Raw genomic sequence first — 17,475 nt, 5'->3', positions numbered from 1 at the left:
AAATCATGCTTTGCACTAAATTGTTCGTCCTGCACTTCAGTAACACCTATAGTAATTTGTAATCTCACTTTGTTGATGTAGCTGATTGCAGTCAGATGCACAAAAAAAGGCCAGAGACCTGTGTTCATTGGTATTTCCATGCATATGCAGGAGCCCAGGCACATGTTATCATCAGAGTTGTACAGCTTAATAGATTGCAACTCAGTAACTCAGCAAGTGCTTTGCTGACCACACTGTGTTTTGTACTTTTTTATATATTTTAGTTTACATTTAAAAACATTACTTATTACTACAATTTATTCAGATTTAGCCAAACTAGCCAAAGTAAAGATAAATCCAAGTCAGTTTATTGTTGAAGCCTCTTTCAATAAAAGAACAGCCAGAAATGAAAAATCTTAGGAAACATATTTTACATCTGAATACTAACAGATAAAAAGAAAAATAGGAAATTTGCAAAAAAGTTTTAACAAGAGAATTTATAAAAACAATGTATGATAGGCTTGTGCGGCTGTGCCATTGAAAATACACTGTACAGTTTTTCCCTGTTTATTTAGTGGAGGAGATGATCTTTAACAAATTCAAGTATAATGGATATAAATCACTTCGTTGGTTATATCCACTAAGTTAAAACATTAGGTTTCAACACTCATATCAAAAATCATTTGTGCCTAGCACTATTTTGGCAATGTTAATACAGCAATGCAATTAGTGAGTATTGTAGTATGTAATAAAAAAATAAAACATAAGAGATATATTTTCAGATCACAGAAACAATCAGCTAGTAAATGTTGTCCATCCTGGCTATACTCTCAACAGAATGAGAATTAGTTATGGGCATATTTAATCAGATGATTATTCACAAATTTGCTAAAAGAAAGTAGAGGATTAATTTTTTGTCTATGCAAAGTAAGTTTCAACAAATATGCTTTATTTTTCATTATTTATTATTCCATAATTAGCAAAAAAACTAGTAAGTTTCAAAATTAAAACCTTTTCTTATACTGTGAGCCACCACTGATGTAACCTAAGAAGTAGAGGAAAGTCAGCCATGGACTGATACTTTTTTTTTCAGTTGGTGGAGGTTTAGATTTTAGATTTTCATTAGTTTATCTTAGTTCTTATGCAGTTAGACTGGCATTTAATTGGCAAGCTATGTCTAAAAAGTGAGATAGGAAAGGGAAAAGTACAAGGCAGAAAGACATGAAACAAAAAGCAAAATTGCATAATATGGTACATAACTTCTCTATATTTCTAATATAGAGAATATTATGCAGAACGTCAGAGTTAAGGTGCAAAATGAACAGAAGCTGATATTGACCCAAATGACAGATGAACTAGTTTAAATTCACTCCTCTTTCTGAAAGGAATAAATGTTTTCAAAGTCAGCTGTGATAAAACATACAGGATACCTCCAAGAAAAATTAGATGATAAAAATTATTAATATTTTAATAAAATGGTTGGATCGTTAATTTTTATTTAGAGAAACAAAAAATAAGGTTAATATAAACTTACAGGTAAGCCCATAGGACCAGGATCACCTTTTTCTCCCTTATCACCCTGTACACACATATACAAAAAAAAAAAAAAAAAAAAAAGTTTCAATTACAAAAAGGAAAAAATTCACGATATAAATTAAATTTCACTTTTCAGCACTTCTCATTTTTGTTTATTTGACACAAATGTAAATATCAGTACATCAGAGATAGATAGAAGGGGGAGAGGAGAAGGGAGAAAGAGAGTGGGAGATTTCTCTACTCTAGTAAATCTTGCACTATAAGGAAATTACAGAAAATATTGAAAATGTTGAGCACAAACTTAGAAATATTTCTCAGTTTGATTTACATATGATTCTTGAATATTTTTAATACATTAATGCTGGTCTCAGCAGTCAGATCTGATTTTCACCTTTTCCTCTGTACTTTTAGATGACCATCTTAAGATTCCACTCCCCCCCTGCCCAAAAAAAAAAAAAAAGAAAAAAAGTGAAGAATCATAAAACTAGGGATTATCAGAATTTAAAACATATTTTGCTTGTTTTGGGGCAATTTTATGTAAAATTAATTAATAAGGTAATAGTATTCTATAATGTAATTAGTTTGCCAGAATAAAAGGTTCAAGCACTGTATTAAAGGAAGTCATCTAGATTAAATGACTTCCTTCCCAATCTACTGTCAGCGGACTACTTGTGGTCCGTGGAAGACACTATAAAAACAAAACTTTTTTTTGTAGTAGACAACAATCCTATTAACAGTGATGGGAACAACTGGTATATGTATAAAACCAAGGGTTATAATACATATCATGATATTTAAAAACACATTTATTAATTTATTTTCATGTATAGTTTAACATTTTTTTGTAGGCTGTGGTTTTTAACTTCAAATAGAAAAGTGTTCTGTATATAGAAAAAGGCTGAGAAACACAAATTTAGATTAGATTAGTATCAATTTTAGGTATTAATGTCTACAGCAAATATGAATATGTCTGATGTCTAAAGCACATGTGGATATGTTTCTTCTGTCACAGTGTCAAAAAAGAAATGTGAACCAGTTGACAGTAAAGTTATTATGCCTGTTAAAGTTATTATTGTTAAGGTGAAATATCTCTCCACTGCATAACATGCAGTGGAAATAAGTATCCTCCTGAAGAATCAATAGAAGAACTGTAACTAACATGAAAATTTTATTTTCTAATTAAAAAATTTTAGGAACAAGTTAAAGCAGAAAATTATAGTCACAGAGAAGAAAGTGGTGGTTGCAAGAAATTAAAAAATGGAAATCTATAATGATTAAACTTGAATCAGGAGTGCAAAATTAGTTTTGATGAAGGCAAGGCATATTTTCAGAACTGAAGAAGAACAAAAATTTACCTTTTTTTTTTTTTTTTTTTTTTGACAACAAAAAAATTTGGTTGTTTTTCAAATAATTCAAGACTGTCCAGCCTCATTGTGTGGTCTTCTGCTGGAGTTTAGGCTCCCTTGTTATCCCACTTGTTTGGTTGGCTGTGTCAAGTTATGCAACAGGATCCAAAAACTGCAGATTGCAGAAAAGTTTGGTATTCAAAATTGCATACTGTGAAGGCAGTGATCAAAGTGCCAGCAATCCAAACACAATCAAAACACTAATAAGCAGGGATGTCAAAAATGAATATAGACCCTGGAACAAACAGCCTCACTGGGCCAGCCTACCTTCGTCAGGAGGTCCAGATGCTAATGTTCTGAGTACTCTCCACTTTACAATGTTCAGGTCACGGCCATGCACCTCTAATTTTCACCACACTCTAACCACAAGGCAGAATTTGTGAGAAAGCCATAAGGTTGTATATTTCCATTCATGAATGAGTTTAGTGAAACTGATATTAGTGATGGATCCCTCAAAAAGCTTCTGGGTCTTCATGATCCAAGTATAAAACTAAGAATTATGCTTCCCTTCCCATTAGATTTGTGAATGGGTCTCCTTTGTTTATTAAAAACCATACAGTACTTCATTAAAGCTCATTAAAAATCATACAGCCTTCAGGCCCCCTTGACTCTTTGCCCCCTCCAAGGGGTGGGAGACTTAGCACTATGATAGTTTCATTTCTGTGCAATTCCTACAGAAAGCATTAGGCTAAATTAACTTATTCATAGAATATTAAACAAATTTTAGATTGCGATTTGTGAACAATATCAACACAGCAACTTTAAAGCATGTGTATTTGGTCTTAAAAAATTTTTAGCAAAGGATGCAAAGAAAAAGAGCAAAGACTTCTTTACTTATGTAAACTCTAGAAGGAAGGGGATGAATCATATTGGTTCACTTGATATCAATGGTTTGATTGTTGATGATCCTGCTGAGGTAGCTGACAAACTGAATGAATATTTTGCATCTACATTCACACATGAAGAATTCTGTAGGGAAATGCAGGGCAGAAGCTTATCAAACTCTTAACAGGGAGCTACATAATTTTGTAATAACTGGGCAAAGTAGAGGAGAAATTGTTGAAATTAAACATAGTTAGTTAGTTAGTTAGTTATTTGGTTTTTAGGAGCATTAGCAACTAAGGCAATATTGCTCTAGGATATGCGGTGGTCATTCCCTGACCTTTCCACATCCTCCATATTTGGTGATGACGGACCCAAACCCCAGTCTAATCAAGAAGCAGGTGCTATGCACTGCTGCTCCTTCCCACCTGGCTACGGAGGCGCCTGGAATTAAACATATGAAAGGCACCTGGGGTGAACGGGATCTACCCAGTTATATTAAAGGAGGCAGCAAAGAAAGTAAGTAAACCCTTAGCCATGATTATGACAGCATCCTTGGACTCAGGAAAGATCCCCACAGACTGGAGATGTGCAAATGTATCTCCAATTCATAAAGGTTGGATCAAAGGGTAATACGAGTAATTATAGACCTGTTAATTTAACTTCTTTTCCAGAGAAAATAATGGGGTCACTAGCTAAAGAAGCACTGCAGGACCATCCAAGCAAGACTGCAGTGTAGTTCAGACATGGAATGGGTTTGTTAAGGGGAAGTCTTGTCTGACCAATTTGACTGGATACTATGACGTAGTCACAAAGGAACTGGATGCCAAGAATAATTTTGATGTCAAAAATTTGGATCTTAGAAAGGCTTTTGATACTGTTGCACATGGAAGACTGCTGCACAAATTGGAGCAGTGTGGCATTGGAGGAAAATTGCTGCTATGGATAAAGGGCTGGTTGAGTGGAAGAAGACAGAGTGGTAATCAATGGACACCTGCTCTTCATGGAACAATCTTATTAGTAGGATCCCCAGGGTTCAGTGTTGGGCCCATTGTTGTTTTCTGTATTTATCGATGATACTGATGAAGGTATATCAGGCTTAATGTCCAAGTTTGCAGACGATATGAAGGTCGGCAGGGTTGGTAATGACAGTACACTACTGCAACAGGATCTGGAAAAATTGAGCAGGTGGGCTGAGAGGTGGCAACTGAAGTTTAACATTGACAAATGCAAACTAATGCATATGTATGGGGAGTAGTAATCCCAGAGTAACATACCAACTGCGTGGTACTACACTCAGTGTAGTAGAGAATAAAAAAGACCTGGGGATAACTGTGCAGTCAGATAGAAACATTCTGAGCAGTGCAGACAGGTTGCCAGAGCAGTTCATGCAGTCTTGTCAATGATATACAGGAATTTTGCTAGCAAGGATAAAGAGGGTGATTATCTCTTTGTAAAAGGAAATGGTCAGGCCACACCTTGAGTACTGTGTACAGGTCTGGAGGCCTCATTTTAGGAAGGATGTAGAGTTGCTAGAACAAGTACAGAGAAGGGCAACAAGATTGTTGACAGGAACAAAGGGGTGTGCTTACGAAGAAAGGCTTATGCTGTGCAAATTGCAGCTTCCGGAGACTAGGCACCTGTGAGGTGATCTGATTGAGGTGTATAAGGTTTTGAATGGTTTAAACTAGCTTAATGCTGATGGGCTACTTCCTCTTGCTCAGATTAATAACTGAGGGGGTATAGATTCAAATTGAGGAAAGACAGTTGTAGAATAGATGTGTGGAAGTTTGTTTTTAGCCAGCAGGTAGTTGATTGCTGGAACAGACTTCTATCTGTTGTTGTGGAAGTTGATAGCTTAAATAAATTTAAGGCTGAATTAGATGAACGTTTGGAGTGACCGGATGGGTGAAATGGGAAGGGGTTTTTTTTTTTTTTTTTTGCTGACGTTGAGTTGCTGGATTTGCAGTTGACCATATTTAAGTATTTAAGGATATACACCATCCTACCTTTAATATCACACGTTGAGTTGCTGGATTTGCAGGTGACCATATTTAAGTATTTAAGGATATACACCATCCTACCTTTAATATCACACTGTGACAACCCATAGTCTCTTTGGCACAGTCCATTAGTTATTTGTTTCAATATTTTCTGTCATTTGGCCTCCAAAGTGGCAACCAGTTTAGCTCTGTTTTTTGCGCAGTCTCTCTTCTCACATGCACCTGATGGTCCAATTATTCCCAGATGTTCTCTAGAGCAGTGGTCGGCAACCAGTGGTCCGTGAGAGAATTTTGGTGGTCCGCAAAGTAATCTGAATATATTTGCAATTTTCGTGTTTATTAAAATGTTTCATTATATTCTGATTCAACTTTTTTGCAATTTTCGCCTTATTACGTTGCATGTTTATAAAAGGCCCAGTGCAATATCTGGTATTAGCGATGCTTTTATTGTAAAAAAATATAGAAAGCTATTTCTATTTCTTATTGATGGCCTAGCCTGGGCACGGTGTGGTTCGCAGTTCTTAGGTAAGTGACCAGTGATATTTTTATTTTAACTGTGCACAGTGTGATATTTAATGGCATCAAAGAGCTTGATAACTATCTTATTTTTTCTTTGGTTTTAGATTCAAATAAAATAACCCCAATGAGTGAGAAAAAACAAGCTAGCATTTTGTGCTTTTAGGTAATACATCACGTTGTCATGAGTTGATTAATGAATCAGAGCCTCCGCAGCCACCGCAAAGCATCATCAGGAAGGACATTAGAACTGGAGGTGGAGAGAAGAAAAAGTTCAAAGTTTCAAGAAAATACGATGCGGACTACTTGAAGTTTGGATTTATTCAAGAACCTGGAAGTGAACTGGATCCACGGCCGCTTTGTATTATATGTTCTGAGTGTTTATCCAATGATGCCATGAAACCTTCGAAACTCGGCAGGCACTTGCAGTCAAAACACCCAGATTTAGCTAAAAAGCCAGATGAATACTTCCAAAGGATGCGTGAAAATTTGCAAAAGCAAAAAAGTTCATTAGCAACAATGATTGTTGAAGATAAGTCCTTAGTAAAATCTTATTTTATAGCACTTCAAATCGCGAGATGTAAAAAGCCGCATACAGTTGGAGAAGAATTAATTAAGCCTTGCTTGTTATAAGCCTGTGAAGAGGTTTTGGGGAAACAGGCTGTCCAGAAACTGAAAGGAATTCCTATGTCCACTAACACTGTGAAGCGCAGAATTGAAGACATGGCCAAAGATATTGAAAATCAAGTGATTGCACTTGTGAAAGTTCTATGTTTCAATCAATTCAACTTGACGAATCAACAGACATAACTAACAAAGCAGTTCTTCTTTGTTTTGTGAAGTTTGATTTCCAAGGAGAATTAAAGGAAGAACTCTTCTGTTCGCTAATCTTGTTGGGTAGAACAACAGGATCTGAGATTTTCAATGCACTTAATGGTTATTTCCTGAAACTCGGTATTGAATGGAAGAAATGTGTTGGGATATGCACAGATGGTGCCGCAAGCATGATTGGACATCGTTCAGGAGTTGTTGCAAAAGTGAAAGACGTTGGACACCCAGACATCTTGTTTACTTATTGTATTATACATTGTGAGCAACTTGTGGTGAAAATATTATCGCCAGAACTGCACAAAGTACTCTCTGATGTAATTAAAATTGTAAACGAAATTCGCCACAAAGCACTCAATTCTCGAATATTTGAGGCACTTTGTGAATAAATGGGCTCTCAGCATACTCATGTTCTTCTTCACGCTGAGGTGAGATGGCTGTTGAGGGGCAAAGTACTAACCCGATTATTGCGCCACGAAGTAAAGTTATTCTTCCAGCAGCAAAATAATTCGAGGTTCCATGATCTCTTGTCCGACAATGATTGGCTAGCCAAGCTTGCATACCTGGCAGGTATTTTTTCTCTGTTAAACGAGCTGAACACATCCTTGCAAGGACAGCTTACGGACGTGTTCACACTGCGAGGCAAAATGAATGCATTTCAAAGGAAGATATTGTTGTGGCAAACGCGGTTGGCTGAAGAAGATCTGCAAATGTTTCCAAATTTTTATGATTATATGAAACAGGAGGATGTCAACCGACAGGTAATAACTCTTGTTTGATTGCATTTACATCGCTCACTGACTCTTTTGGTTGTTATTACCCAAAGGAAGAGGACCCCAGACACGGAAATACATGGATAATAGATCCATTTTTGGCGAAAATCGAGGATAGTAATTTCAACGTGAAAGAAAAAGAAAGCCTAATCGATCTATCATCCAACGACAGTCTCAAAGGTAAATTCCACTCGTCCCTAACAAGATCTCATTTTTGGCTTTCCGTAAAAAGTGAGTACTGAGTGCTGAGTGAAAAGGCCATCAAAATTTTAATTCCACTCGCAACTACATATATGTGTGAAAAGACATTTTCATCAGTTACGGCAATTAAAAACAAGTACCGCTGTTCGGCTAGAAATACAAACGGCTCTCCGTGTTGCAGTAACGTCATTGGTGCCAAGAATCCAACAGCTTATTTCAAACAAGCAGCAAAAAATGTCACGCTGATTATCTTGCTATAATTAATCCTTTATACACCTCTATGTCGAGGTGCACTCAATATTTGATAATTGTTAATATTAATTGTTTCTGTTAATCCTTTTTTTAATAAAATGAAATTTAAAATGTTTTTTTTTTTTTTGCATTTTTCATGATGAATATATCTGCATTTATTTATTATACTTTTTTTTATCATTATAAGGCCATTATATTATTAATTATATTAACATTAATGATATCCAATTTTTTGCAAATAACTTGGAGTGCAAAACATTTCATATTTAGGATGTTACTTTTATGGAAAAAATCATGGTAGTGGTCTGCGGGATTCAAAATTTTGAGTTTAGTGGTCCGTGAGGTCCGAAAGGTTGGCGACCACAGCTCTAGAGAACTGAGGGCAGGGATCTGGGCTGGCCAGTCCAACATTTGAACACTCATGTCCTTAAACCAGTCCATCACAATGCAAACAGTATGTCATGGAATGTTGTCCTGTTATAACATGGGTAATGCATTGCTGTCCAAGACATCTAGACAGAGTTCAGCATTCATGGTTTTGTCCAAAACAACCAATAGTTCCACTTCTAATTTTTAAAATCATGAAAGAATAGACTGAGACCATCACACTGCCTCCATCATGCTTCTTTGTTGTGATTATATAGTCCAGTGGGTAGCTTTCTGTGGGCATCTGCCACACTCAGGAATGATGTCAGACTGGTAGACCATGCACCATGACTGGTCACACTAATCATAGCTTTCCATTCATCTACGATCCAAGAGTGGCAGCTTTTACACCAAACTACACAGCATCTGGCATTAGTTACTGGCTAATGGTTTGTGAGTGGATGTACAGTCATGGTAACCTATATATACAGTGTCTTATGCACTGTAATGGTGCTGACATGTGTCCCAATTATCTCACTGAGGGCCTTTGTATGCTATGGGAACATTGACCTATGAGTGGATGAGTCTCTGCAGGGCTCTACTGTCATATTCTATCATCTTCGGAGGTTTGGTTTTCCAGGTTGTTTCATGACAATTTCAGCACCAGTCCACTCCCATTTATAGATCACATCATTAAACATTGACCTAAGCATCTTAAGTGATATTGACATGTCACATACAGCTTATGTGGCACCCTATTAGTATTATGTGCTGGAAGTCTGTAAATTCTTTTGATCAATTGCAACATCTTGCATCCACAATTCTACTACACTCTCATCGAAGGCCAGTGAATGCTGCAGGCTATAATTGTGTCTAACATGTGGCTCTTGGGTAGGACATGACCAACTACCAATGGAGAGCGTCTGGATATTAATGGTGGGGCAGTGTATTTATAGCTAGGGGGAATAAAATTTATTTTGCTTACTTAACAAAGAATTAGTATAGCTTCATCTGTCAGAAAAACACATGCATGCATGCACGCACACTCTCATTAATCATATTTTATCAGAAAGTGATTATTCAATTTGCCTGACTTTTTTAAACTTCCTGCTTTGGCTGTGCTGAAAAGTAATTTATTCCAATGTTCTATATGCTGCCCAAAGGTAAACTTCATGAGATTCAGTTTTCTTTTTGTTATTTTTTATGATAATATATATTTGTAACCCCTGGTTCTTGACTTTCATATGGACATCAACTAGTGCTCCTCACCAATCTGGTCACTCTTCTTTGAATTCTCTGTCTAGAAGCACTATGTATTTCTTTAGGTGCAGCCTCCAGAAAATACAGTATTCAAACGTGTTCTTTCCATCATCTCATACAGAGGAACAACAGCATCCTTTTTCTTGTTTGTAAAAGTCCCATAAATCATAGATAGGACGATGTGCCATCCTCATTACCTGTTTACAATGCACAGTAAATTTTAGCATTAGCATTAGTAGAGGCATTTGATGCAAGAAAGCAAGCTTATGCAGCATCAGCCAAAAAAAAAAAAAAAAAAACCCACTTCCACTTCACCCCTCTGTTCGTTCAAAATACCTGTCCAGCTGAGCCTTAAACTTATTTAGACTATCAACCTCCACGACAAGGGATGGAAGTCTGTTCCACCAACCAACCACCCGCTGGCTAAAGGCAAATTTCCGCACGTCTATCCTACATCTGTCTTTCCTCAATTTGAATTTATGCCCTCTCAGGTGATTATTCTGAGCTAGTGAAAGAATCCCATCAGCATTGAGCATGCTCAAACCATTCAAGGCTTTATACACCTCTATCAGATCACCTCGCTGGTGCCTAGTCTCCAGACACTGTAATTTGCAAAATTTAAGCCTTTCTTCGTAAGAGTACCCCTTTGTTCCATTCACTAATCTTGTTGCCCTTCTCTGTACTCGTTCCAGCAGCTCTACATCCTTCTTGAAATGAGGCCTCCAGACCTGTATACAGTACTCTAGGTGTGGCCTGAACATTGCCTTATACAAGGGAATAATCACCTCCTTATCCCTGCTGGAAAAATTCCTGTATATCATTGACAATACTCCATGAGCTACTCTTGCAGCCCGTCTGCACTGCTCAGAGAACTTCATATCTGCCTGCACAACCACCCCCAAGTCCCTTTCATTCTCTACCACTGTCAGTGTAGTACCACAGAGTTGATACGTTGCTCTGGGGTTGCTGTTTCCCATGTGTAGTACTTTACATTTGTCAATGTTAAACTTCATTTGTCACCTCTCAGCCCATCTGCTCAACCTTTCCAGATCCTGTTGCAGCAGCATAGTGTCAGTAGTGTCCTTGACAACCCTGCCAACCTTTGTATCGTCTGCAAACTTGGACATTAAGCTTCATATACCATCATCAACATCATTTATAAATACAGAAAACAATAATGAACCCAACAATGAGCCCTGAGGGACTCCACTAATAACATTAGTCCACGATGAGCAGTGTCCATTGATTACCACTCTCTGTCTTCTCCCCCTCAACCACCCCTTTATCCATAGCAGCAATTTGCCTCCAATGTCACACTGCTCCAATTTGTGTAGCAGTCTTCCATGTGCAACAGTATCAAAAGCCTTTCTAAGATCCAAGTATATAATATCAAAGCTATTCCCTGCATCCAGTTCTTTTGTGACTACATCATAGTATCCAATCAAATTGGTCAGGCAAGACTTCCCCTTAACAAAACCATGCTGTGTCTGAGCTATAACTGAAGTCTTGTCTAAATGATCCTGCAGTGCTTCTTTAACCAGTGCCTCCATTAATTTTCCTGGAACAGAAGTTAAGCTCACAGGTCTATAATTACTTGTGTCAGCCTTTGATCCTCCTTTGTGAATTGGGGGTCAAATTTGCACATTTCCAGTCTATGGGTACCTCCCCTGAGTCCAAGGAATCTCTCATAATTATGGCTAAGGGTTTGCTTACTTCCTTTGCTGCCTCCTTTAATATAACTGGATAGATCCCATCCACCCCGGGTGCTTTTCTTGTGTTTATCTTCAACAGTTTCTCCTCCACTTTACTAACAGTTATTTCAAGATTCTGTAGCTTACTGCTAGAGTTGAATACACCTCTGGCATTCCCCTCACTGAATAACTCCTCATGTGTGAATGTCGATGCAAAATATTCATTTAGTTTGTTAGCTACCTGAGCAGGATCATCAACAGTTGACCCATCAATATCAAGTGGACCAATCTGATTCATCCCCTTCCTTCTAGAGTTTACATAAGTAAAGAACTCATTGCTGTTTTTCTTTGCATCCCTTGTCAAGGATTTCTCGTAATCTGCCTTCCCCTGCCTTAACCTCCTTTGTAACTTGGTTGCATATCAACTTGTATCTATCATAGGCTTCTGTGTCATGTGTTAATTTGTAAGTATCCCATGCATTTTTCTTCTCTGCCATATGCCTCATTAGTTCATCTGACATCCACTTTGGCCTAAACCTTGAACAATATTTCTTAGTTGGTATGTAAAGCCTAGTAGCTTCCAAGATAAGTTCTTTGAATGCTTCCCATTTTGAATTTGCTGTTGGTAACATCATCAGTTGGTCCCACTGTATAGAATTTAAATACTGTCTCAGTCCATCGTAGTCGCCTTTACGAAAGGAAAAACCTTTCCCTTTACCCCTAATGGTAGTTACCTCTTTGAGTAAATCCCACTTCAGCACACTGTGATCACTGCCACCTAGTGGTTCATTTATCTGCAGATTCTTAATGCATGAAGAATCACTGCTGATAATCAAATCAAGAGTATTACTCCCTCTAGTTGCCTCCCGAACATGCTGATGTAGAAAACAATCATCCAATAAATCCACTAAAGCCCTGCTAGTGTGTGAGTGACCAGCCCCCAAATTCCAGTCAATATCTGGGAAATTAAAATCTCCCATTATAAGACTCTCTGATTTACTGGCCCACTCTATTTCCCTGTACAGTTTCTTATTATACTCATCAGAGTCATTAGGCCTATAGCACACTCCTACTCTCAATTTTGATCTCCCAATGCTTATGTCACACCAAACTGACTCAACACTGCACTGTCCAGTGATGTCGACTGGCTTCACTTCCTTGGTTTTTATGTGTTTCTTAACTAATAGCATAACCCCTCCCCCCTTGCTATCCTGTCTATCCTTTCTATAGACGTTGTACTCCCCAAATTCCAGTTCTGCATCCCTTATATCTGTGTGACACCATGACGTCTCTGATATCCCAACAATATCTGCCTTTGATGTTTTGAGCAATACCTCAAATTCATCAAATTTATTTACTAAACTCCTAGCATTGGTGTACACGCAAGTATACCTGCACCTGTTTCTATTCTTAGCTACCCTAACACAACCCATGTGTTTACTTGTACTGCAATGGCTCCCAGCTGTTGTTGTTGTTATTTGGTTTTTAGGAGCATTAGCAACTAAGGCCATATTGCTCCGGGATATGCGGTGGTCATTCCCTGAATGACCTTTCCGCATCCTCCGTATTTGGTGGTGACGGGCTCGAACCCCGGTCTAATCAAGAAGCGTGTGCTACGCACTGCTGCTCCTTCCCACCTGGCTACGTAGGCGCCATGGCTCCCAGCAGTCTCTGAAATATCATGCATCTTGTTTTTCAGGCTTCTGCTCATTTCTATAGAAGCAATGCAAGAATCACTTCCACCTCTGCCAGTGGCTACTGTCAATCTATTGGTCTTTGTCTCCCCCCAAGCTAGCAGTTTTCCGACCCACCTAACACTGCCTCGATAGCATCAGCAAATATTCTTGCACCCTTTCTATTTAAGTGTATCCCATCCCTGTAGAAGCAATCTCTCCTGTTAACAAGTACAGTCCAGGCTGAAAAAAATTCTACCCCTTGAGCCTTGCATAATCTTTCCAGGGCCGAATTGATCGACAAGGCTCTCATCATATACTCCCTCCTATCGTGTCTGGGCAGAATTGCAGACACTTTCAAATTCAACCCTAATTCTCGGCTTTTGTTCAACAGTGACCTGTACTTGTTAAGTAATTCTGCCGGTCTCCTACTCTTAATATTATTAGTGCCAACGTGTACAACTATATCAACTTTTGTGCCCTTAAAAGATGATATTCGCTCTACAGCGTCATCAACCTTTGCCTCTGGCAGACATACCCTGGTCCTGTTCCACCTATCCTTTTTACAAAGCATGTTCCCCGTTTCCCTGACAATAGAGTCACCAACAACTACTAGTTCCTTCGGGACCAGCGCATTCTGCCTTGGGGGTTGCCTCTGTGTCACGTGATGCCCAAGTGCAAGCTCTGGTGTTGATGTGGGCAGCAGAGGGCTTGATGGGCCCCTCAATTTAGTTTCTTCGAGGGCATCCACCCTGTCCTTCAAACTCTCATATAGGCCCACAAGAACGCTGAGTTGTTGCCTGATATCGATACACTCCTTGCATCGCGCACCCGATTGCTCTGTAAACATCAAGCAAACAGTGCATTTTATAAGGCTGTGAGTCAGAGAACAACTGGCCCCCTCAGTTCTGCTCTGAGCCACAGCATTTCCATTAGCTTGAGCCTTTTGCTTTGCTGCTCTGGTCTGAGTCATGATTCTATTAATTTATTAATTAATTATAATTAATTATGTTATGTTATTAATTATGTTAAATATAATTAATTATGTTACGTTTGTAATCTAAGTCGTTATATGTATTTATTTAAAAGTACAATTTAACTGCTAACGAAGTTCAACTAACGCTATCTAGTACGGTATATAACTATCGTATCACAAAGGCGGGAACTTACGAACTTTATATCTACGGACACTTAAGTATTAATTAACTTTCAAATCTCGCTGTCTCAATTCAGAATAAACTAACAATCCTTACTAGGTCTATAAGCTACTTACAGAAATAATTCGATGTAAAAAATATTCAATCAAGCGGCTAAATATGGCTAAAGACGTTCAGCGGAGATGCAAACACGTAGATACCCTTACCGATACTTTTATGCAATTACAAGGCCGAGTAAAGAATAAATACACCAAATTAATCAGAAAATCACAAAATAATGTTATACTACTAAATTTAAATCAAAAGCTTTAGAAAAACAATAATTTCAAATCAATAAATAAGAAAAATCCACTTAGCAGCTTTGAACACGACCGTCTCCTAGTAGCCTCGTCAGCAGCCTCCATATTTCATATGGAGGCTGCTGCTTACTTTATGAAATAAGGTCGTAACCATATTTCATATGGTTAAGACCTTATTTCATAAAGTAACACTCCTCAACTTCATGTCTCACCAAAGTAATGCAATTATTGACCCAAAACAAAATGCCAGTCTATTTGCTGATCAATTTGATTTCAAAGAGAATGCAAATGACTGCTTGAAAAATTTATAGCTTCAGAATTTCCAGCTAACAAACAGCATCACAAGAGAAAACCTACATCAGACATTCAGGAAACTAGAGAATGATTAATCATCAGGTATTAATGGGATTATTAAAAAAAAATCAGCATCTCCTAACATTTGAAACAAGTAATAATATTCCCAACCACAAGAAGGGCACTAAAAATCTCAAGTAATTATTGTAGACCTATATCAATCCTGAATTCCCTAGCAAAAATATTTGACACAATAATACATAAATATTTTTCTCAGTATTTTTAAGCTTACATTGCAGGATAGCAACATGGGTTTGTCAGGGGAAGGTCAGTTATGACAAATCTCATTGCCTTTTTGCAGGCGTGTGACTGAAGCCATTTATCTGGGCTATCAGGTTGTGTAGTATACACAGACCTCTCAAAGGCCTTTGACTCGGTATCCCCATGATCTACTAAAACATAAGCTTTACAGCTATGGCCACCTGCATCCCATTCAAGGATAACTAACAGATTACCTCACAGGCAGATGTCACCAAGTACAACAAAGTGCAATTGGGTGTACACTTTTTGGAATTGGATCTCCACAGAGAGAGAGATCCAATTCCAAAAGAATCCGTTTTAAGGCCTTTACTCTTCATGATACTGATGAATGATCTGTTTTATGTTATTATTCACATAGACACCAAACTTCTTATTTATATGGATGATGTGGAACTGTTCAATCTGATAACAAAACAAATGCTGAAAACCTTCAGCTATCCAAAAATAAATTTTCAAGCTGGAGCATAATATCAGTTCAACTATGTGTACAACAGTCATTTACCACAAAACCATAAAGATAGAAATCCAAGAAATATGACTATACAATAACTGATTCTATAGTCAGTCAGCAGATCTCAAACTGTAAAAGAACCTGTGAGCAACAATCAGTCAACATAATGCAATACTTGGAAAAACTACTAGGTAATTTGGGTTTATAAAAGAAAAAAAAAAAAAAAAAAACATATATATACCTTAAACCAAAATTTACCACAATGCTTTTCAAAATGATGATACTGACCATTCTTGAATATGCATTGCCCATTTATAACCTCCCAGGCAGTTTGACAGCTAAGCAGATTGAGGGTGTGCAAAACATTTCGAACAGAAATACACTGTGTTATAAGAGGTCCTTACTTCAACTCACTGCTGGACTACTTTAATCTTCAGCCTCCAATTACTCACAGAAACAAGGCTTATATTAAAGCACTTTACCAAATACTGACAGGAAACTACATCTCATCTGAACTTTTTTTTTTTTTTTTTATGAAAAACCGAAACATGAAAGGTATATTAAAATCTATAGTAATTAATACCATGCATATGTTGAAGGTTGGTAACGTAGAATAAGATACTTGTCAACATTGAATTATATTTTAATTTTCAGGAAATACATGTGAAGGGAGGTTGTTCCAGAAAGCTGAAGTTGAAGGAATAAATGAGAAAGAAGAAAAGTTGTTTCTGTGTGTGTGAAGTTGTACAGTAATGGATGTTGACTGGCTATGGTATGTGTTTAGACTTGTTTGGAAAACAGGGAGGAGTGAATTTTAGAAGCCAATTCAGAAGAACACTGCCCACAGAAGTATCTACAGAAAAGGCATGCAGCAGAAACAGAATGTTTATGAGACAGAGAGTGGAGAGACTTTGTAAGAGACAAGTCATTAATTAATGTGGCTATTCTCTTTTGAACAGGGTCTAGAAGTCTGAGTGAGGAGCTAGAGGTGGATTTGAGACTTGTACAGAGTGTGTAGTTGTTTAGAAGAAATGTAAAGCCAAGAGAAAAGGTGAAAACTCAGATTTTTAGATATGAAGGAGGCAATATTTGTGATATGCTTATGACAAGAGATTAGAAGTCAGAGCAATCGCTAAGATATGTGATCTTGTCTAGAAATCTGAGTGTCACTGAAGTTAAGCACATCAGCAGTAGATTCCTTTTTATGAGACATAAGACAGAACTGAGTTTTAGAAGAATTGAAATTAAACAAGTTATCTTTGCCTCAATGGAGAATTATCTGAAGACTGGCATTTAAGGAATTGGTAGTGGATATTCGAGAAGCTGAAGCTGTTTGTGCAGGGCAAGGTTTCTCAAACTGGAGGGTGGAATGCAATGTGCTACCATCAGCAAAACTATGGATAAGATTTCCGGTCAATAGATGTCATTAATATACAAGAGGAAAAGAGCAAGACAAAGAACTAAACCTTGGGGAACACCAGCATTAGTGGAGAAGTTAGAAGGCAGAGAGCCATCTACCATCACCTGCAGCAAGCGATCAGAGAGAAAACTGGATACCCTACAAAAAACAGTTGGCAAACCATAAGACGGAAGCTTGTTATGAAGACCTTTATGCCAAACATGACCAAAAGCCCTAGAAATGTCAAG

General features: G+C 37.7%; 1 protein-coding gene across 1 annotated transcript in view; it reads right to left on the bottom strand.

Annotated features, from left to right (window-relative positions):
- Nucleotides 1–17,475, bottom strand: part of LOC150081680 (uncharacterized) — an 833,960-nt gene that overhangs the window by 256,836 nt on the left and 559,649 nt on the right. Inside the window, exon 20 of the mRNA XM_090380284.1 lies at nucleotides 1,514–1,558. Within this exon, the coding sequence (XP_090236410.1) occupies nucleotides 1,514–1,558 (45 nt within the window). The remainder of the gene's footprint in view (nucleotides 1–1,513; nucleotides 1,559–17,475) is intronic.

Source organism: Mastigoproctus giganteus, chromosome 8 (genome assembly GCF_048544385.1).
Source record: "Mastigoproctus giganteus isolate SK-2022 chromosome 8, ASM4854438v1, whole genome shotgun sequence".
In the NCBI taxonomy this organism is placed as follows: domain Eukaryota; kingdom Metazoa; phylum Arthropoda; class Arachnida; order Uropygi; family Thelyphonidae; genus Mastigoproctus; species Mastigoproctus giganteus.
Note: the sequence above shows the minus strand (reverse complement) of the source record. Positions and strands in the feature narration are given on the sequence as shown.